This window comes from Dipodomys ordii, unplaced genomic scaffold (assembly GCF_000151885.1).
Source record: "Dipodomys ordii isolate 6190 unplaced genomic scaffold, Dord_2.0 Scaffold64, whole genome shotgun sequence".
In the NCBI taxonomy this organism is placed as follows: Eukaryota; Metazoa; Chordata; class Mammalia; order Rodentia; family Heteromyidae; genus Dipodomys; species Dipodomys ordii.
The window spans coordinates 8,377,697-8,401,092 of NW_012267280.1; the positions used below are offsets into that span (position 1 = coordinate 8,377,697).

General features: G+C 47.1%; 1 protein-coding gene across 1 annotated transcript in view; it reads right to left on the reverse strand.

Moving 5' to 3' along the window:
- Window positions 1–23,396, reverse strand: part of Myo16 (myosin XVI) — a 267,093-nt gene that overhangs the window by 42,385 nt on the left and 201,312 nt on the right. Inside the window, exons 28-31 of the mRNA XM_013022725.1 lie at window positions 10,444–10,540; window positions 6,892–7,138; window positions 4,816–5,069; window positions 6–574 (exon numbers count right to left, since the gene is read on the reverse strand). Of these exons, the coding sequence (XP_012878179.1) occupies window positions 6–574; window positions 4,816–5,069; window positions 6,892–7,138; window positions 10,444–10,540 (1,167 nt within the window). The remainder of the gene's footprint in view (window positions 1–5; window positions 575–4,815; window positions 5,070–6,891; window positions 7,139–10,443; window positions 10,541–23,396) is intronic.

Sequence of the window (23,396 nt, forward strand, 5' to 3'; positions counted from 1 at the left end):
GGGACCGGGTACTTGAGGTTGGTGTCCAGCACCGGCAGGCGCTTCACCTCCAGCGGCGTGAGCGGGGACTCGTCGGAGGCCGGGGAGCCGCCGGCCGGGGCGGGCGGGAAGACCAGCGGCGGCGGCCGGTGGGGCAGCAGGTTGGGGAACGGGGCGGGGATGTCGCCCGGGTCCCGGGGCGTCGCGGGGCCGGAGCCGAGGCCCGGGCCGCCCGCCTCCTCGGGCGGGAAGAACTTCATCTCCTCATACACCGCCTCGTGCTCGGGGCTGCCTGCCGCGCCCGCGCCGCCCGCGTTCCCCACCATCTCGATGTACACGGGCTCCGCGTCCTCATCCTCGTCCTCGCCATCGCGCTCCCCAGGACGCAGCGGCAGCGGCGGGCGCAGCGGCAGCGGCAGGGCGCTCGAAGGCCCCGGGCGCACCACGCCCGCGCCCGCCGCGCCCAAGGGCCGCGGGCCCCAGATCTCCTCGTGGGAGCCGCTGAGCTTGGTGTTGGGGCTTCTCTTGGGCTTCCGAGGGGGGATCTTCTTCACCGCGCTGTAGTCGTCGCTGTGGGGGCGGCGGCGCGTCAGAGCTGGAGGGGAAACCAAGGAGGAGGGCGTCACTGGACGCGGGAGGCCGGTGGCCCTGTCCGTCCCCTGTCCGTCTTCTGCCCATTCCCTGTCGTCCCCGGCCCATCCCCTGTCCCCTGTCCCCAACCCCTGTCGCTTGTCCCCGTCCCCTGCCCATCCCCTGCCTGTCCCCTGTCCCCGTCCCCTGATCCCATCCCCTGACCCCATCTCCTGTGCCGTCCCCTGTCTGTCCCCTGACCCCCGTCCCCTGACCCGGTCCGTCCCTTGATCCCATCCCCTGTCCCCTGTCCCCAGTCCCGTCCCCTGACTCCATCCCCTGCCCGTCCCCTGTCTGTCCCCTGACCCCGTCCCCTCGCTCCGGCCCGGATGATGTGCACAGCTTGCAGCCGGGTGCCTTGCCATGGGGAGGGGTTTGGAAAGAAGGCGGGGCCACAGGTATGAAATGGGCGGGGGTGGGGGAGGACTGGGATGCCTGTTGACCTGGAGATCAACACCAGCAGACAGACAGACAGACAGATAGACAGACAAGCGCTTGGCTTGGTTCTCAGTGACTCCACACAACACACACATCACACCCCCCACACACAGGTGTCAACCCCATAGAGCCGGAGCCCAGCCGTGGTGGTGGACACTTGTCATGCCATAGCACTCTGGAATTAGAGGCAGAAGGCTGGGAGGTTCAAGGCCAGCCTGGGTTCCAAGGTGAGAGACTGTCACAGAACAAGGCAGGATGAGGATGGTGTGAAGAGCTTGTCTGTACTTTCACGATTAGCTTTGTTCGCTAGAGTAATGTGAAGTCCTACATTACTTTGAGAAGAGCAGAGGCCTGCAGTGCATGGTGCTTGGTCTGGCCTGCCTCACCCCAGCACCTCGCAGTGCGGGAGACCTCCCCTCTGCTGCCCACAGCCAGCCACATGCCAGGCTTGCTCTGAACACCTGATCAATTCAATTCATGGGCTTTGCCTTTCCACAGGGCACGCTCTTCCTGAGCCTGAACTTGAGACAGTCCCTGACTTCTGTACAGACCTCCCCCCCACACACACACACACAGGGAGGCAGTCTGGCCTAGTTCCCACGTTGCTGGGCCACATGGCATGGGAGTTCCGAGCTCTGGGCCTGTGGAGGGACCTGGAGCGCAGAGAACCCGTTACAGATCCGGACTTGGGTCTGCGTGGAATGTGATCACACCCTGGCAGGACACACATGTTTTCTCCCACAAAATGCTTCCCTTTGGGATTTCTCATTAGGGCACATGGGTGGCATTTTAGTCCCCATCCAACACCAGCCAACAAGTTGCAACCATTCTCTGTTCTCTCGCCTCTCCTCAGTCTGAGGGGGGTGGGGGGATGCTGCCCTGAGCCCCCAAGCCAGCAGCTACCCTGTGGCACCTAGTGCTGGTGTGCTGGGCACCTGGTGCTGGCGTGCTGACTACTCAGCCAGCTGCCCGTCCATCGCAGGGACATGGGTGTGGCCAGGATGGACGGATGGGCCTGATGTGAGTTTCAAAGTGTTCTAGTTGTTTCCATGACAGAAGCAGTCCAATTGCCCCTTTCTGCCCCTCAGACTCTGTCCCCAGTGGCTTGCCTTGCCAGCACGCTTCTGTGTTAAGCTGTTCCACTGAGGCCGGCCAGCCCGGGCCTTGTGGGAAGAGCATCCTGGTCTCACTCCCTATCTGCCTCAGTTTACCTGATGATGCTCTGTCAGGTAAACTCTCTCCTACTGCTCTGGGCGTCCTCAGGCAGGGGCGGGTCAGGGGATGCTGCCCAGTTAGGGCACGGAGATCCTAGTCCTGTATCATCTCTGCCCACCCACTAGTGTCAGAAGAGTGTGCTGTGAAGACTTCACTGCCAGAAATTCAGGCAATAGGAAATAATGTTGCTCTGTGAGGGAGCTTGTGCGGGAAGGATGCGAAGAAAGGTCCACGCGGACCCTCACCAGGCGTTAAATCTGTCTCTGTAACGGGCGTGTGCCTGCTCAGGAGACATTCACAGCACTTGGGGGTGGGGTGGGTGCAAGGGACTACTCTAAAAGAGACCCACAATTACACTCATTTTAAAAGAAAACCGTGGGCTGGGAAGGTGGCCTAGTGGTAGAGTGCTTGCCTAGCATGCGTGAAGCCCTGGGTTTGATTCCCCAGCACCACATGCACAGAAAAAGCCAGAAGTGGCACCGTGGCTCAAGTGGTAGAACACTAGCTTTGAGCAAAGGCAGCTCAGTGACAGCGCCCAGGCCCTGAGTTCAAGCTCCAGGACTGGCGAAAAAAAAAAAAAAAAGAAAGAAAGAAAGAAAGAAAGAAAGAAAGAAAGAAAGAAAAAGCTCAACAGTGCCTTGGCAAATGAAACCACGAAGTGGATCCATGATTCCAACTCCATGCATAACCAGGGTTCTGTGGAGAAGGGACAGGACACGTTTTCAATTGCTTGGGGGTCTGTAGCTGGGCCAGGGCCATGGAGCGGGCCTTGGGTGGGCCAGTGGAGGCACGTGTCCCCACGCTGAGACTCCAGCAGTGCTGAACAGACACTGCTCCTCCTCCCCACTCCACGTCCATCCACATCCCGTGGAGGACTTTGCACCCTTGTCCCAGAGAAGGCGGACCTTCGGACCTTTTCAGGTGCAGGCAGCAGTGCCTGAGACCACCTGTGAGCCTCAGAATGTGGCCACCTCCTGAGCAGTGACATCTGCCAGCCTGTCACAGCTAGCCCCTGGGATGGCTGCCACTTCCCAACAGGACAGAGAATGTCTGCGCACCAGGCAGGGCACATGGGCCTGCAGATCCCTGGATGAAGATGTGGAGGCTGGGGCCTGGCCTTCCTTTCCCAACCTCTATGTGCTGACAGCCACCCAGACTTGGAGAGAACTTTGTTTCAAACAGCTGGCCCTAGCTTGTTAAGAGTTTGCAAAGAAGGGTGACTATATAAATATCATCAATTATTTATATAAATATACACATTTACATATTATATATTTATATAAATAATGTATTAATATTTGTATAAATGGTTTTATGTTTTGAGGGACAAAATACCTGTTCATATTGCCTTTCTTAGTAGGTACCTCTAGCCCCCTAACCTAATTGTCTTTGGAACTTGTCTTTTGGAACTTGGCTTTGTGTGTGTGTGTGTGTGTGTGTGTGTGTGTGTGTGTGTGTATGTCCTGGAGCTTGAACTCAAGGCCTGGCTACTGAACTTTTAAGCTCAAGGCTAGCACTCTACTCCTTAAACCCTGCTCCTGGATTTTTTTCTTTTCTTTTTTTGGTAGGTAATTAGAGATAAGAGTCACAGATATGTCTCACAGACATTCCTATCAAGGCTGGCTTTGAACCACAGTCCTCAGATCTCAGCCTCCCAAGCAGCTAGGATGACAGGTGTGAGCACTGGCACATGACTGGAACTTCAGTTTTTAAGATGACACGTGAATGGCTCTGATAGCAAACCAACCTCCCTGTATTCCTTCTCTTGGGAGACCCAGGCTCACAAATCACTTTGAGAGAGTCTAGATTTTCTTCTAACCTTTTGATAGAAATACAGATAACACTATGACATGCAGAGGTGAGATGAATAAATGAACAAAGCCTCAGGTAGAAGCATGAAGTCATGGAATCAGTTCTACCTGGGAGGAACGTGGCCACTGAGCCAAAGTGGTGTGGAATGGGGCCTGGCACAAAGCCACAAACCATCCCAGCCTCTCACATTCTCGAGAGAGCTCGTCATGGCTCCTCATCTCTAACATATGGGTCCAGGACTGATGGCGAATGTGGCGTGTGCCCCGCCGAGCCCTTTCTGAGCTAGTCTGCAGCGTCTGTCGCTTGCTGAGCTCTGTGGCTGTTAATTCTCTTTTGTGTGGATGTTTTCCCCCAGCACCTGGCTAGTAAGTTGATTGTGATGGCAGGAAAACCTGACTTTTTAGGCTTTCGGTTCGTGAACATTTACATGGACTGGAGACCAACTTCAGGAGTTGGTTCTCCGGGGAAGCTGCTTAGTCCAGGCTGAGGTGCAGCCTGGAGTGAAGGAAATGCTATGTAAGGAGCTTTTCCTTAAGAGGCTTAGAGATTTGAATAAATATTTTGTACCTTGAATGATTAAAGAGCCACCAGCAAGCCAACAATTGGATTTACTTCTATTAGAAATATATTAAGGCCGTCCTACTAGTCTGGGGGGCACGGTGGGGGGGGGCATTGACAGACCGGCAGTCAGAGCATGCATGAGCTCCGAGTGTGAGTTTCCTCAGCCCCCCTTTGGCTAACCTTCGCTGCTGGTGAAGAGGCAGGCGCTCACTGCCTCATAGGAGGCGCTCAGCCGGGTGTTGGGGTCTCTCTTTGGCTTGGGTGGGGGCTGTTTCCGAGGCGATGGGAGGCTGCTGCCCTCCTCCAGGCTGAACGCTGAGTGCAGGGATGGAGAGCGGATGGATGGAGCAGCAGCCAGGGCCTGGGCCAGGCCCTCCACAGGCACGGGGATGGAGCCGGACTGGAAGTGTCGGCAGCCGCTCTGGTCTTCAGCTCTTCTGGGGACAGAAAATAACAGGGACAGGCTGCAGAGGCCTGGATGCATCATGGAGACCACAGCTATAAATCCACTTTTGCTGAGGGGGGGGCTGTCTCTCTGAGGAGAGCGGCTGGACAGTTCCCCCACACAGCCCTGCCCAGCCCAGCCCTGTCCAGGAGGAGGTGGGGGGGGGCGGCAGCTATTCACCCGACAGCCTTTAAAAATCCTCTCACAAACGTAGCATGACTGAAAAAGGAACCACGTTTGCTATCACACATTCACAGAATGAGTTCTTCACACTCCGATTCTTAGGCACATCCCCAAACCCAGCATTTCCCTCTGAATGATAATCTTAAGAACTCCATTTCAATAAACAGTTAGTGACACATCGTCCGTGCTTAAGTTCACCACAGTTTCCCTTCCCGTGCAGAGCTACTGAGCATTTACAATTTAGCATCTCTCTCTCTCTCCACATCTCTATTTCTCTCTCTATATTGACATTCCACCAATAATGGGTGAGTTAATGTGCAGAACTGTTATTTTTTTTCCCCTGTGTCTTCCTATGTTGTGGAGTCAACTGCTAGAACTCACCAAATAGAGGAATGTCTCTCCACTTAATTTTCTATCAGGCAAATAAATACATGATCAAATGGAGAAATTGGGGTGACTGTTTAGTTCCAGCAGAGAAAATAATCAATTTTATTCTGGAAGCCATTGGAAATTAATAGTTAAAACTTCCTTCTGGATTCACACATCAACATAATCATGCACTAGCAAGATGCATCCATTTTACAAGGAAGTTCTGAGCGTTTGTTTATAATTATCTCTCTGTGGCAGACACCAACAGGGCCTAGGCCCATCCCTAGCCAGAGCCAGCCGCCCATGTAGAAAATAAAGTCACCAAGGATGGGAGTGTGACACTCAGTGGATAATTTGTTTTCCCTATAATGTTTAATTACAGCTTTCTTTACAAAGGGAATTTTTTTCCCCGTGTTTAATCACTAAGAGACTGGGAGCTAATTAGCAAGAGACACATTGCCATTTCCACTTTCAGGAAAAAGAAATCATTTGACATAGGCAGCAATGGCAAGGACAGCCATTTTCCAGGAGAAACACAGTATTAAGCAAGTTCCTGGGGAAAAATAAACATCTTTCTGTGTGAACTGAGTCCTCCGAGCCTGTGTCTGCCTGCATCCGCTCCGTGTGGGATGATGCCAACTACTCAGGGGTCTCCTCTGGTCAGACTTCCAGAATTTTTTAAAAAAATACATTGTTTTTACTCTCTTTAAGTGGTTTTACAAAGGAGTTACCGTTCCTCATGCCAGTTTAAAAGTACAGGGCATCTTGATCAATGTTCTCCCCCATCCCTTTCAACACAAACTCTTCTTTCAATTTTCCCACTTTCATAGGAGTGTTTCTCTTCTCCCTTCCTCACTTCCCTTCAGAAGTTACTATAAGCCAGCCACTATATGTGTGTGTGTGTATACACACACATATATCTACATATATATCTATGTATATCCCACTTGCATAAAACCCCCAAAAGTCCAGTGGTATGTTTTTGCTACTACAGAAATATAGCCATGCTTTACAACGTCTTGAGCTGATGTGGTAGCTCTTTCCACGAGTACTTCTTCCTATGACCAAATTAACACACATGGCATCAAATTCATGAAAGGAAAGCATCTCTTAGATCGCTGGGGTTCAAAGAGCACAGCACACAAGCTTCTTTCTGAGACGGGGGTCCTAGGATTGAACTTTATACAAAGACCCTGGGGAGTCCTCACAACTCCTTCTGGTGGCTCACAAAGGGAAGTAACTTTGCAAACGGTCTTTACCTTTTCACACCCTCTTCTTGCTTGCTCCTGGCCTCTTCCTTCTCTCTGTGGTAAGGGGCATGCATTTCTTTCCTGAGCCGGTCATTTTCCCGGGCGATGTCCGAAGCGTTCTGAATGACCAGGGCGTCGTAGGTTCTCAGCGCCATGTCCTCCGTGTCCTCCAGGAAGTTCTTGATGGACGTGATCTCGTGCCGCTTAACGCTCATTTTCTGAAGCACATGCTGGCGTGCTAGAAAACCTCTTATGACTTTCCCCCAAAACATAACCCAGGGTTAGTGAGTGGACCAAAAAGGAAAACAAAACAAAAAAAACCCCAAATCACAGAGATGCACAAACAAAAATAATTTATAAAAGAAGACACTTTTTAATCCATAATTAGAATTTGCTAGAATATTCTAATCATATTGAAGAGGATACTTAAGTTCAGTAGTGATGGTGCTGAGGTTGCCTAGACATAGCACGGTTCCTTACACATTATGGTAATGTAAAGTAGACATTGATAGCTTAGAGTTAAATGGGTGAGCCAAGGAGCTGCAAAGTCTAGAGAATTGGGGGTGCAGACCTCACTTTGGGGCTACGGTGATCATTTTTCCTGATATTTTCTTTAAGATTCCTGGAGTTAGTCCCTGAAATACCCTGTGTACTTTCCTCCTAGGATTTGATTTAATTCCTAAAGACATTAGCACTGCATCAAAGACTAGACAGATTGTGTAGAAATAATAGGAAATGTATCCTCTCTGTTACCTGGGAAAGGAAGTTTAGAAATGCGTGTAAATATTGGGAACAAGGATGTGAATATGCTTCAGTTGTCCAGTACCACTTGTAAGAATAAAAAATAAAAATCAAAGACCAACACTTAACAGCACCTGACTTACACTATTTAAGGTTGGGTCAAATTGAACACATCTATGATGAATATCTCTGTGTAGGCCACAATTATAGTGGAATTGTCTTGGTTTCAATAGTTTCAATAATTTCAATAAACAGAGCAATGAAGGCAAAGCCACAGCAGGGTCAAGGAAGCCAATCTCCCTCCCTGAGTGCGGCCTGCAGTGCAGCTGGACATGACCCATGGCTCACTGTGGAGACAGATCAGCATGCCACAGGGAAGCATATTTGCAATCCATAGGAAGAACTGGCCGACAATGACCACAGGATGTAACGCCGTAGGTGCCATCTTGAAAAGGGTACTGGCCTGGCTCCTTGAGCTTGGGCCCAACCCATTGTCCTGGGGTCTGTCTGTCTGTCCACGCCTGACATGAGCCTGTCAACCTCTGTGATGCCAGCCCTGCAGCCTCTAAGTTCTGAGATTAGGAGGGATTGTGGGTGCAAAAAGACCTACAATTTCTGGTCCATTGGGGTCAGATAGAAACTTCTAGAAGGAATAGTTTGAAATGGCAAACTATTTGATATTCATTTGATATTGAATATCAAACTACAAGTTACATCTCTCTTCTTTGAACATTTACCAAGAAAAAAATGATAACTTTCTATAAAATAGAAATGGCTTTGAATTATATATGTTTTTTGAGTGAATTTAATATTGGCAAATAATATTGAGGGGACTATTCTGAGACATATAAAAATAAAAATCAATAATTACTGCTGTACATTGAAGCATCTGTCATTTAAAATGCTTTTATGGCCATTATTTTATTTAGGGGAAATGAAATTATGGCTTTTGTCCAGATGCCATTTTAAAGGCCATTCTGTTTTTTGTTTTTGTTTTTTCCCTGTTGGATGTGGGGCTTGAACTTGGGGCCTGGGTGCTGTCCCTGAGCTTTTTTACTCAAGGCCAGCATCCTACTTCGAGCCGCAGTGCCACTTCCAGTTTTCTGGTGGTTAATTGAAGAAAAGAGACTCATGGACTTTCCTGACTAGGCTGGCCTCAAACTGCAATCCTCAGATCTTCCATAGCTCCTCGGATTACAGGCATGAGCCACTTGCTTGCTATTCCGTTTTCATGTGTGTGTGTGTGTGTGTGTTTTAATATTTCTATCAAAAGGTGACCAGAATCAGGGTTCTGTTCACACCCTATGCTCTGAGTTGGCTGTGTATAACAGCTTTGTCTTTGGAGCAAAACAGAATAGAATTTTCTAGTTGTGTTTGTGTAGGAGAGGGTACAGACTTCTCTGGTGATCTGTCAGGTCACTGCCCAGTAGAATGCCAGTGCTGTGCTCCAGCTTAACGCCATGTTACAGCGACAGTGCTCAACCTGTCCCCATCTCTGGGGTGGAATTCAGTGCTGTCCTTCTTGTCCTCAGGTGGGACAGAGGGACAGAGGCGTCAGACGCCTTCTGAGCAGGTGCAGGATGGCCCACAACCATGATGTCTGTAAGAGAGGGGTGTTCAACATAGTTCTGGGGCTCAGCCTCTCCCTTGTACTAATGAAGAATGAAGTCACAGGGATCGCTTATAATAAGCCAGAGAGAGCGACACACGCACATTCACAGACACAGAGAGAGATAGAACAGAGTCTAGTTTGTGGACTCCCATCTCAAAGAAGAGGAAGAGGAGGAGGAAGAAGAGGAGGAGAGGATAGGGAAGGTTCTGAATCAAGAGGGCGAGGGCTGTTCCCTCCCTTTCTCAAGGCTCTCCCAGGCCCCAAGGGAGAGAAATGGCCCCAAGGGACCACAGGAGGATTTGCCATGAAGCTCCAGAGCGGGCTAGAGTAACACTTTCAACCACATTAGAACACCAAGCTCAGCATGTTATACCAAATGCTGGCATCTAGTAAAATTCCTTCCTCTGTTATCTTTCTTTAAAAATTAAACAATGAAGCCCACTAAAGAGTGTCAAATGCATAGCCATTTTACAAGAGGTATAACTTTAAAATAAAACAGAACCATCATGGACAAGGTATCATTGGAATACATCCTATGCACATGCAGAAAGGTCACAAGGGACCCCTTGCTGTGTGACATTAAACACACACTAAAGACAAGACGGTTTCCCTCCTGGAAAACAGGCCCCCTCCTTAACAATCTCCTGGATTCCAACAGGACACAGATTCAAAATGGAACATCTTCTTTGCTGGATACACAGATGCTATCTGCCAGCAAAGAAATCACCCTGGATAGTATCTTTACTTGATGGAGGGAAAATCAATCAAGGAATTTTCTGGGGCTGGTGTGGCATTACAGAAAACTTGTTGGCCGGTGATCACTTCCCAGACCTCGGCAGAGTGTAAGTGCTGACCAGACACTAGCAGCTGGGCAATGTTCCCTCCACCCAATCCAAGGCACAACCTTATCGTCTGTGCTGGTGACAGAGAGTGCTAAGCCTGGATACTCCATAAGAACTTCATCTAAAATGTGATGGGGAATCTACCCACGCAGGCATAAGCGGGTCTGTAAACATACATACAACATGTCAAGGCACAAGGCTTTCTATCGCTCAGTACTCTGCCTTGACGAGGCTCGGGGTGGGGTGGGGAGCTGATGAGGAGGTATGACAATGCTGGTCTCACAAGCACTTAGACTCAGGGTTCATGGAATGATCTAGAACCTAACAGCTCAAAGGGGCTGTGGCATGCTGACGGGTGGCGCTTACCTTTCTGGCAGGTTATGATTCTTTGCTGTAGCTGGAGACACAGGTCACTGAGCTGGTCCATGTGCCAGTACTTCAGGAACACTTTGTGAATGCCCATCTAAAACACACACACACACACACACACACACACACACACACACACGTTAGGGATACATTTCACTGTTTGGAGATGCTACCAGGGCGATGGGAAAATGGTCACATAGGTGATTTTCCCAGTAGAGGAAAATTAATTATGCATCCCTATGAGTTTTTAAACACCATCCTATCTGTTCAAATCGCTAAAGGCTTTGTTCTGATGTCTATGCCGACAATGCACCCCACTGGTGACACCACACCATTGTTCTGCGCTCTCTGCCTGAAGATACCATGGTGTGGGGAATAAGCCCTTCGGTCCAGAGCCAAACCAGCCCATGACTGGCATCGTCTCTTTCTTCTGCCCACTCCCAACAGGGAAATTGAACACACAGAGACCAAAACTGAGCATAAATCTGATACTCAGTGTTTCCCCACGGCAGCGTGCAATATTAGATGGAAAGCCAGTATGGTTATTGGACTTCAAAAGTCTCAAGAAAGTAATCGCTGAGTACAAATGTCCATCTCTGAGTACAAGTCAAGGACAAGTACTTCTTAATACCAGGTGCATCACTCCCTGGAATTTTAATGAAGAAGTTGCAGCATGGAGTCGAATGAGTTTCCATGTCAAACATCGGAGACTTTCGAGACATGTTTGTATGAAGGAAGATAGCTACTGACAGAAATCCCTGAGCAGCAGAATGATACACTACATCCTGGCAACCTTTAAGCGATTTTACTGTACGTTGTACTTATTTTTAAGAGTTCAGAGAATGGGGTGTGTGTGGGAACACACATCCTCACAGGCATGTCAAGAGCTCACAGGCTTGTGGGGAAGCAGACTTGAATTACTGCAGAACAGCCCACTGGAGACCAAGGGGAAGAGTCAAGAAACCCAGAGGTACTGCTGCTCCATTAGGGAGAGAAAACAGGAAAACTCTGCCTGCCACACGTTCATGATTGTATTCTTGGCACTTGAGACAAACACCAGTAACACAGGCAGGAGACCAACACATGTGCCACGAGCATAAACGGGGATATCACTGTGCCAGCTTCCCATCACAGTGGCACGCGGGGCTGGTGCACATGCACATGCCATTAGGCACCGTTAGTGTTTATAGGTCACACTTGTCTCCAGGGTGCTTAGCTTGAGATGGTTCATGGACCTCTTCACATGGAAATGGAGCTTAATCCAGATGTACAGTGTCAGTGCTACCTTCCCTGGAATTCCTTCCTGAATGCAACTGTGTTTCTGCAGACTTGACCTAAAAGTTCACAGGATTACAGTCAGACTGATGGTGTCCCACCCCTGGGGAGAGCTCCCCAATGCCTGGCTTAACTCAAAGACCTCTGGCAGACTAGACATCACCTTCATTTCATTTTCTCTGAGCTGGGTGAAAGTCAGGACAGTCACACAGGTGCATGTAGGGGGCTCCTGTGTGTTCTTACCTTTATCTGCTTTCTCTCTAGCTATATTCCATAATTCAAGGTCTCCTACTTTCCTTCTCCACTGATGATGTGCTGTGGCATTGGTGGGAAGAATAGTTGGTCCCGTTAGGGAGGGTGTGGGGAAGAGCAAGACTAGGCTCTGCTCCTCGCTGACTGTGGGATGTTAATTATGGTGGGAAAACCAATCCTCGGGCAACATTCAGAGAAACCTGAGTTCCAACATGGCACTGTGAGAGAATGATGGTCAACACAATGGCCTAATAAATGGAGGAAGACCCGAGGGATGGGAGCAAGGGTGTGGAACTCTGTCCTGGAGCTACATGGAGATGCCAGGTAAGAAGGGTTGGCTGAGATGATCACAGCCATTCTTCAGGTCCATTCAACACTCAAAAGTAGATCACCTCTGAACAGGGTGCTGTGCTCTGGAGATATTGGTCCTCATGGCGAGCACGGTTCACTGGGAAAAGGTAACGGCGCAAAAGTGCCTGCAAAAATCCATGCTCAGGGCGACGAGAGAAGTATGTACTTAGGAGCACAGTGTTTGAGAGGAAGGAGTCACCAACAAGCAGTTACACAGGCCTCCTGACGACCATGTCCTGCAAGTCTTGGGGCTTGGACAGATGGAGAGGGACCGTGCAGGGCTTCTGGGAAGGCTAGGAGATGAATGTGAGACAGAAAAGGCCAGAACCAGAACATGCCACTCCCTGGGGCCTGGCCATGTCTGCAGAGATGGAGACAGCAGCTGGGGAGGAAGTGTGGCACCACTACTACAGGCATTCTGGAAAGACTGGACATTTCCTTGTAGTAGATAGGTTATGCTAGAGATGAAAAGAGATCTAGTACCAGCTATCATAATTTAACATTTTTTCCCCTGAATTTTATCACGTTCTGTTTGCATGATGGGTGGCTAAGCTGGGTTTTGGGGGTAGCAGGGTTTGCAGGGGATGGAGTGCAGTGAATGGAATCACAATGTTCCCGCACTAGTTTCTCTACTCCCAGGGAGGCTTCGATCCTTCCATGTGTATCTCAAAAACCCTACCGATACATCATTAGTTCTCTCGCTACAGGGCATCCTGTGTTTGACATGAGATACATTTATACCTCCTGAGGAACAGGGACTGGTACTCTGGAAATGCACGGGTAGTACGGATGTGGAGAGAGTGGATTCAGATTAGAAGGAACAAAAGAGAAGAAAAGAAGAAGACAGGAAAAGAAAGGAGAAGGAAAGGGAAAAGAACAGAAGTGAAGGAAGATAAGGGTGGGGAAGGGAGGAGAGAAAAGAAGAGAAGAGAGGAGAAGAGACACAAGCCGAGACCAAATGAGACAAAATACAATCTCATGGCTTTTAAAGGCTGGGGATCTATACTGTCTGTGATGACTGATCGGGAGATGGTGACATTGTGACATCTGTCCTGTGGAAGGTCAAGGAGAATCAGCAATGCTGGGTTACATTTGGTGTTATAAGTTAAAGACTCACTGAATCAGCCTAAGAGACCATCTCAGATCACTTGGATGTTTGGGTTTTGTAACTTTCTCTCCTGAAAGGCTGTTTCTCACCAACCAGAAGCAAGGAGAGGCTGAGGGGCTCCCTGGGGGCCTCTTCCCATGGCTGTGGAGAGACAGTGTGACCGTGTCCAAGACAAAAGCTCTCATGTCACGCTGACCCCCGAGAAGCAAATTGTCTCTGAGTCACAGGCATCCCTCTCTTCATTAGGGAATCATTAGACATGGATTTATTCTTTTCAAGTGACAGGTTTTAGAGGATTGAACACAATGGGCAGGGATGACTTTTAAAGCTCCAAGCTCTGCTCTGATTTTCAGGGATTTTTTTTTTGGAGGCACAGGCTGTGGCAGCAGACAAATACAAATGTTGGGGCTCTGGGACAGCAATGGTGGGGTGCAGGTGGCACGCGGGTTGTGCCAGAAGGGAACTAGCAGGGGGATCCTATGAATGATTTGTCTTCTTTGAGCACTGTTGTGAGAGTCCTGCCCAATCCTGGCAGCACCTTTGAAACCGCACTCACGACAGAAACAGCACTGCCGGTGTCCTGTGCTAGTTCTTGAAATGCACAGGTTTCCCGGTTTTAATGAAGTCCAGGAGAGCAAAAATGACGGAGGTGGAAACAATGTTCCACAAGGGCAGGATAGAGGAAGAATCCTCTCCTCTCAATTGAAGCCAGGAATCTGAAGAAGACTCGGCTTTTACCAGAGTCCTACGTGTGAATTAATTTGGTCTCCACTCTTTTACTGCAACTGAATAATAAAATCAGCCTCGGTTTATCTGCTGGATAAGTTAGGGAAGGAAGCTTCTGCTGTGTGGTTTTGCTTTGGTCAAAAAGAATGGTCAATTTAAATGACCCAAAGAAAGGATCTGGTGATTCTGGTGATCCCACAAAGTGATTTAAATTGTTTCAATGGCTGTACAATTCCCCCTAGGACACGCACCTTTGGAGGGGATTGAGTAGACTCACAGTCCCCAGAGTGGACCCTGGGGACAGACTGACCACAGCCTCAAGGGGCTCCAGGCCTCTGGCCTTACCTAGCTCAGCTGGTGCATTTTGATGAAAGAGAAGGAGAGGATTATGAGTTTTAGAGTTTATGGCATCTTTACAGTCACCCACCAGTAGTGCAGGGGAGACCATTAGTCCGGGACCTCTGAGATCTTCGTGAAAACATGCAGTCAAGCTCCATCCTTTGGGAGATAAGCCGTCTCGAGTTGTAGGCCGCATGTTCATCCTGGGATCTTGTTAAATGTTCCAGCAAGAGCGCGGGTGCCTTAGGCAGGGTGGGGACTTGTCACTTGGTGTTGTCCAAGCCGGAGGTGCCACGAGGCCGCTCCGAGTCCCATGTCACACAGACAGGGTTACAAGGCTGTCCTGGGCGTGCCTTCTCCTCAGGCTTCGTCTGTCTGGGGCTTGCTGTACACCGATGCCCTGGCTGACCAAGAGCCGCCTCAGAATCCCCGACATAACGGGCCTCTCACACCTACTCTACTCTGGACAAACTGTGATGGAAACTTCCCCCACGCAACGCTCACCGATGCACAGGCGGACCTCATGCCTCCTCGCCTAGCCCACGCCCTGACTCCAGGTTTGCTAAGCACCTGTCTCCCAGATCCTCCTGCAGATTAATTCAAACACAGTTGCCCCTACACACACTCCACCTGTCACAAATTCTGTGTTCTTTCTGCACGAGCGGGGGACTTTATGAAACACAGCCACACATTCACCTCCTCTCATCTGGGCCACATTTAATGGCCCCTGTTTATAACCCGAACCTAGATCTTTAAGACACAACATTGATCAGACATAAGTCTTAGACACCTTCAATCTGCTTAACTATTTGATTAATCCAGACTATAAAAAATACATCCAATTGGACTCAATAAATAGAAGTGCTAATTTTTCATAGTTCTAAGGCCAGCCTCTTGTATGGAATTATTGTAGATTACACCTTCCATCTAACTCATTCTCTAGTGATGTTGATGGCAAACTGGGGCTTGAGCTTAGGGTCTTGTACTTGCCAGTCAGGTGTTTTTCCTCTGAGCCATGAGTCCAGCCCATTTGGGGTCAGCTGTTTTCAAGACAGGGTCTTGCTTTATGCGAGGCCCAGCTTGGACTGAGCCATTCTTATTTTACAATTCCCGCTGTATCTGGCATGCCAGCCACACAGCACATTGCCCAACTCCTTCCATTCCGATGGAGTCTCTTGGATCTTACTATCCTACCTGCCTGGAGCTCCCATCTTCCAGATCTCAGCCTCCCTTGTTTCCCTCTTGCTGGGATGACAAGTGCACAGTACTGTGCCTCCTTACTTGTTGACATGGGGTCACTCTCAGATTTTTGCCCATCCTGGCCTCTAACTGAGATCTTCCTGCTCTCTACCTTCTTAAATACAGAGATTACAGATGTATGCCACTATACCCCGCCTGAAGTAATCTTTATGTATCTGCAGAGGTCTACGAAACACCTACGTAGATAATCTTTACTCAGTTATAATAGTATTGGAGTTAATGTTGTATTGGATGTTTTTCTGCATAAGTTCTGCTGTGAATGCCAGTGACTCTGATGCCAATGAATAACTCATTTAATTATCATTGATCAGAATTAATCCCCCTGATTCTAAACACCTTAACACTACACTTTTAGCTTAATGATAACATGCATGATCTCATTGGGTTGGTAGTGGCTGTCTCTTTTTGGTGCATTCACTTTCCAGCGAAGTGTCCTGCCATGTGGTAAGTGTCCTGGTGTCCTGTGAGTATCTTCCCCCATGTAAACTTGCTGCCAGCAGGTGTGCCAGAGAGCTGTCCTTGAGAAACAAACACTTCCATCTTTCTCCTGTGTGTTCTGCTGTCTGCAGTGCTATCTCCTCAGACTTGTTTTCTTCCTGCTGATCCAAGAATGTCACTGTGCTCCTTTAAACTGCTGTTCCTTCTATTTTTATCATGGAAAAAAAACAGTTTCTGTGCCTCTTAGGTTATCTTATCCTGAGAGAAGCACATTACTATAACCCAATATGTTCTAATGTGCTAAGAACAGCAATAGATTAGCCATTCCTGGCTCTTTCCCTCTGTAGTATGCTGGGGCACTGTACAATTCTCCTGAATTTCCTCATCCACCAACTTTCCATCTGTCTGTCCTGTACATATATTTACCTATCCACTCATACATTCATCTGTTTATTCCTTCACTTATTTGTTCATAAATCAAGCGTTTGCCAGGGCCTGCCCAAGCCAGCACCTCACTAGTCACAGTTACCACAGAGCAAGCAGAACGTGTTATATAGTTTCAGCTCAATAAAACAGCCATTCACCTCCATTCCTTCATTCCAGGCAGAATTCATGTTGGGTTCCCACTCTCTGCTTTAATCAACTAAGTTTCTAGGGATGACCATGGACTAGGATGTATGTGTACCTTTAACCACTAATATCACAGAACATAACATTTTTATAGTTCTACTAAATGGAAATATTTTCCTATGTAGCCTGGTTCTGAATGTCTGAATGTACACTTAAACATCCTCGAAGGATACATTTATACTAAAATGCAAGTTCTCTATGTTATAAATAGACTATTCTTGAAGTTTAACTTCAACACGGAGAAGATAATTATAGCCACACATATCTAATAGATGCACTGTATCTTGTGGTATTGGAAGAAGGTGGTTTGGTTGAATTACATATAATTATAGGTTAGGAAAAATTAATTATTCTCACCTAGAACAGAATGGTCCGCACAGCAGGTAGTGATGAATCAAAACTACTATTTTGAGTTCACTGTGAATTAATCACTATGTGATCCTATATATTATTTCATTATGGAAATCATATCAATGCAGTGCTTCAAAAACTCCTGCTGTCTTTCTGATTCACCTGCTTGTGTTTGGATGTTTGCTTTTATTTTTAAAAAATATGATCCCTGTAACACCTCATCCTGAGAGTCTGATCCTAAATTTTTCACCCTTAAGAACATTTTTAGACTTTCAGGTCTCACATTGCTCTCTGATTTTCTTGGTCCCCATGCCAAGGTAAGCTCATGTGTGTGTGGTGAGTCACATTGACGGTTTAGAGCCATCTTCTGCGTTCAGCTCCTCAAGACCAAGGCTTTCTACCTCGTAAAGCACCACACATGATTTCTGCAGCCAATTCACACTTGTTAAGAAGAGCTTGAGCCTAAGGTTCCTGACATTCATGAATGTTCTGTTTTTACCAGAGGCTCTGGTCTTCAAGTCTATGAAGTTTCATGAGCACACATTTCGGAGGACACAGAGTACTTCCTTCCTAACTCCTCTGTCCTGTCCTTCATCACTCTCTTTCTGGGTCACTACAGACATCGGTTTGTGGACTCATGTCTCATTTAGATAGAAGCACATTTAAAGTACAGATGAGACCACACTGTTCCCTTCACGAAAACTCAGCAGCTTGGATGAAACTTAGAAGAGGATGCTGTACTGGGATTTACACACAGTCCCCCTTATACACAAGGCTTGACATGGAAACTCAGCCTCCAATGTACAAGACTAGTTCTTCATGGGCAAACCTCCCTTGAGCATCTTATTAAAAGGCTCTTGGTATAAAACATGTGTTCAAATATGCCTCTGAAATGACTCAGTGAACTTGGGGCTGGGAAAAGCAGATTGGCAGAAGGCAGCAAATCAGAAGTAGGCATTAGCATGAACACTGTGGGTTTTTTGTTTATTTGTTTTTTTTTTGTCAGTTGTGGGGCTTGAACTCTGGGCCTGGACGCTGTCCCTCAGCAATTCAGCTCAAGGCTAGCGCTCTACCACTTAAACCACAGCATCACTTCTGGTTTTGGTGGTTCATTGGAGATAAGAGTCTCATGGACTTTTCTGCTGGGGCTGGCTTTGAACTACTATCCTCAGATCTCAGCCTCCTGAATAGCTAGGATTACAGTGTGAGCCACTGGCACCCAGCTGAACACTGTGTTTTGAGGAATTGTTACAAGACACATTTGCCTGGTTGAAAGATCATAAACCATTGCAACAACGAAGGTATTTTGCCACCCAGAGCTATATTCTTTAAAATCATCTCCTTGATTTTTCTCCCGTGTATGGGAATTCATACGAAAGGAACTTCTCAGAAGTGCTATTTGCCTCAGCTGTCCTTCTGGACCAACAGTACTGTGTGAACACCCTGATTCTATGTGTCCTGCCTCTGTCTCAAAACACCGCCAGCTCCTTGTCACCTCTAGATCTCTGCATGGAGCCCTTTCTCCAGCCAAGGCCTATCTAATTGGGGTCCCAGAGCTTCCCTTCAAGCTGAGGTCCTGATCTACACCTATTGACTGGTTTATAATTGGTTCCTCCACCCCTCCCCCAATTGTAAGCTACTACACTTGCTACAGATCCCTTTAAGAACAGGAAGCAGCCTAGGAAGCATACAGAATCCACCCACCAGCCTGAAGGAGGGGAGTCTGGATTGGTTTCTGAGACAGTAAGGTTGAATTAGGAACAGGCATTGTCCATTTTTTATTTAGCACTTATTGAGTGTCTTTTATTATTTGAGCCAGTAATTTACCTAAAGAAAACGAAATTTTACCTAATGAGATGAAAAATATACTTTTAATGGAAAAAGTATTTCAGTTGCCACAAAAACCTCAATTGTGGCTAGTTTCATTTCCAACATGCAATCAACAAATCCTGCTCGAGTGTCTATTGTATGCCAAATCCTGCAGAGACTGTGACTCTGAAACCCACACATGCACACAGGTCACACATAGAGATACATGTGCCATGTGTGTGAACACATAGAAACCTCTGTATATGTACACACATGCATACATCTAAATTCACACACTCACACACACATGGAAATGGATAACACACAAGCACTCTCTCTGTCTTCAGGAAATTCAAAGTGAAAAGAGAGAGACAATGTAAGCATTTAAGATGTGTACTATTGTTTTTGATAAACATAATGGATAGACACCAAACGTTTGGCATTTGGTAATGTAGCTCTGGGTAGTTTGCATTTTTTTTCACATTTCTTGTCAAGAATACATACTATTTTTAACAAAAATATGTTGATACATATGTGTATGGTATGTGTGCATGTGTGTAAACAGTCACTGTAAGGGAAAGAAGGAAGCACATACTCATTCCAGTTAGAAATGATAGCATTTAAAAAGATACTCTTAAATACTTAAAGTTTATTCTTATTATTTTTATCAACATTGACCATTCCAAAGAAAGGAGCCCTCATGAGAAAGACTCACTTTATAGGCTATTTTCTCACTTGTAGTTACAATTGATTTATGAAGTGCTCCCAGAGAGTAGAATAAAGGTTATAAACCATTAATTTATTGTACTAATAGAGCCAAGGGCCCTAATACAATTGTCTCTCATGAAAAGCAAGGGGGTGGTTAAAACTTGATCAGTTTTTTGCTTTAACTTTTATTATCCTTTCTCCACTGTACCACTTTAGATTAATGAAATCGTAAATCTTTCATCTAACTGATTTTATTTAATGTTATGGTACAATGTTAATCTTGCAGTTCTTAGCAGTGGGAGAGCGAGTCCTTTGGAGATCATATATTTCATAGAGACACAAAATGAAAGACCTGGGCCCTTCTAGAACAGTGATAGTTAGAAGACAGCAATAAGGAAAACAACTTCCTAAGCTTCCTAACTATGCCCTATTTTCTCCTCTTTTCTCTAAAATAAAACTAACTTATACCTGTGGACAAACCCTAAGGTGGAGGGAGAATCCTCCTTACTAAAGTTTGAGTCAGTCTTTTCTGAATGCCTTTTGTTCTTCCTTTGAGTCAGGCATCTTTCCTTCCTCTCCCTCCATCCCTCTGTCTTTCCCTCTTTCCTTTTCTCTCTTTCTACCTACTTTCTCTTTCTGTCTCTTTCTCTCTACTTCTCTCCTTCTCTCTCACCCACAGACAGACAGACATATACGCCATAACTGAAGTTTATTTCCTTTCTTCCTTCTTGTCTGGATGATATCTAGTAAGTCCCCAAAGACGATCCAGCCGATACTTCGGATCTGTACTACTAAACAGCTACCTGACCACTTCCAAGAGATGTCCCAGGGGCCTGCCACCAAGGACAGCAAAGGACACCATTTTGCCCACCATAGCTCCTTCACCTCCAAGAGCAGAGAGAGACCTGCTTGAGGCACCACTTCTCAGTGCTGCTCTGAAAGTGCTCAGGACTTCCCAATGGGGCACAGGCCCCCACTCCCGCTCTCAGGTGCCTGCTGCGTGGTACGCCTGGCACGGCGGAGCCCGCACCCACCCCCACACACTTGTTTCTCCATCCGTCATCTCTCCAGATGGCTGGAAAGTGAATATAGCATTCAAATAACCACACAGAAGACATCACTCTATAAGCAGTTGATGCATATGAAATGTGTGAAAATTAGATTATTTTCCTACTTAGAATTAGTTTCAGAGGTTTTCATTTGACATAAATGATATGGCATGTAAAACAAGCTGGCTCGGAGGGGCTCGCTGTCTGCCCTGCCCTTCTCGCGGGCTGAGGAGAGTCTTGGCGGAAAGCATCTGAGCAAAGGCACCAAGCTCCTAAAACAGCACTGAATTTAAAGATAATGCATGCATTTAAATAAATACCCGAATAATCGTGATGCTGGTACAAAGAGCTGAAGGCTTAAGGGCTCTGGGGGGTCACTCATTTTCAGACTATGACTTCATGTCACCTATGTGGATATTTTTTCCTTTACTAATGGAGCAATCACAAATTCTTTGCTTCCTAAAGACAACTGTGTGTGGTGAGACAGATAACACTAGAAGTTAGATGCATATGTTCTGTTTTGATTTTTGGCTTTTGGGCAGTTGTGGGGCTTGAACTCAGGGCACTGTCCCTAAGCTGTTTTTGCGTAGGGCTAGCTAGAGCTCTACAGTTCCACTTCTGGTTTACTGTAGCTAAGCGGTTAACTGGAGATGAGAGTCTCAGAGACGGGTTTTGAACAGTGATCCTCAGATCTCAGTAGCTAGGATTACAGGCATGAACCACCAGGGCCTGGCTTCTATTCAGATTATTCCCAGGGACTTCTATTCTCCTTAGCTGAGAATTTAAAGTCTGCCTTTCAAATAAGAATGTAGCTCTGGTTAAAATATGACAACCCATCATAAACATGAAGAAAGAAACGACCAACAAGGAGGATGCCATGCCCTGTTTGCTCCTCTTTTCTCTAAAATAAAACTTCCTTGTGTGCATGCAATAATGTTAACATATGGGAAAAAACACACTTGAGATTACCAAGACTCATGGACACCAGTTCAAATCCTGGAGAGTGCTGGGACCCTCCGGCAAAGCCAGTGCTAGTGGTGTCGCAGTCACTTTGAAAACTATGTATTGGGCAGCAGGAATGCTTCGTGACAAAACTGTGGACTACACTTTATCTACGAATGCCTTCAACATACGCTGTGCAAATCCAGACTGAAAGCATATTCTTCTTTCATTTACAAATCTCAAAATCATTTTTCATCTCAGAAATACTGTATTTTATAAACATAGACCTGAGCTAACACTGTATATAACTTACTTCAGAACCATTCCTTTGAAATGACCAGGACAGGATCAATCAGGGGAAATAAGGCGTGGTGAGAAGCAGCCAGGAATTCAGAAACACTGCGTTTAGAAACCACAGAGGCACTATCTGCTTTAACCCTCACACTCCTTCATCGGCTGCAATATTAGTACAAGGGGAAAAAAGAGCAAGAACAGCTTCATCTGACTATGCCCGCTGGTCCAAAGTGATTAATGCACTCTAAAAACCCAGAGAGGGCATAATAAAAAAGGTGTGTATCCCAGAAAAGCAAACACGCAGGAAAATGACTCCCCCTGCCTCCCCGCCCCTACACAAAGTCCTTCTTTCAAGGATAAACATCTGTTTGGTGGCAGGAATGCACAAATGTAATGGTCAACACTATTTTTACAATTAAAAAAAACATTAAAAAAAAGTTTAAAGAGCAGGTCAGTCTTAGAGACCCAAAGCCCAACTAAGGAAAAGGTAATGCCAAGAGTAATTTAAGAGCAAAGATAAGCACTTATCTTAGAATAGCTTTAAGTCTGAACCTCCTCTATCCTATAGATAGGCTTGATGTCAAAGAGCTCAGTGTCTCTCCCTTTGTGAGCGCCGGCCCTCCATCTGTTGGTGTGCCTCTCTGCCTTTGTGCTTGCCTGCTTGCTTACTGAATAAGGTTCTGCCAAGTTTTCTTACCATTATGGCTTGTGCAGACATTCTTATTCTGCAATCAAAGTCCATAACACTAAATAAAGAGGCCTAAGTAGAGGGAAACTTTACAAAGCCCTGCTCGAGACATTGCCAGCGAGGTTTGTGTTGTGAATTACTCCCATGCAATATTTCACAGTGTTGGAGGTCTCCTGTTTTCGAGCCACTCTTTGGTCTAGTGTGTCGACAGGAAAGAGGACAGGCTAGACGCCATCTGGCTGTGCTGCTGTGTGAAGGGAGAGGGGAGGTGTCCACGGGGACAGGTTGGAGAGCCAGCAAGGATGAGGGATAGGGGCAGCAGGAGTTGGTGTTGGTTGGCACTGTGTGTGAAGTCAAGACACCTTGAAGATGGAGCTGGTCTGTCAACAGTGGAATGGGCTGGCTTCTGACTGCCTCTGCTGGGGGCGTCACCATGACCTGAGTCTCCCGGGGGAATGGTCTCCACTCCTGTGTGCTCTCCACACCCCACCCTTGCTTTCAGCTGGCCTCAAACCCAAGGGGATGGTGGTCCTCCTCCTTCACCGTTTCCTCCTCGGCTCCCTCTCCCTCACCTGCTCTCCTCTTCCTTCTGGAGTGCAGTGGCAGCTGGGATATAAATGTGCTCTGCTACTTCAGGGCAGGGCTGAGTTGGGGTGCCAAGGATCCTGAACTGAGTCAATCCGCAATCAGATGTCCTTCATCTACCCCTTCATCTACCGAGTGTCTCAGC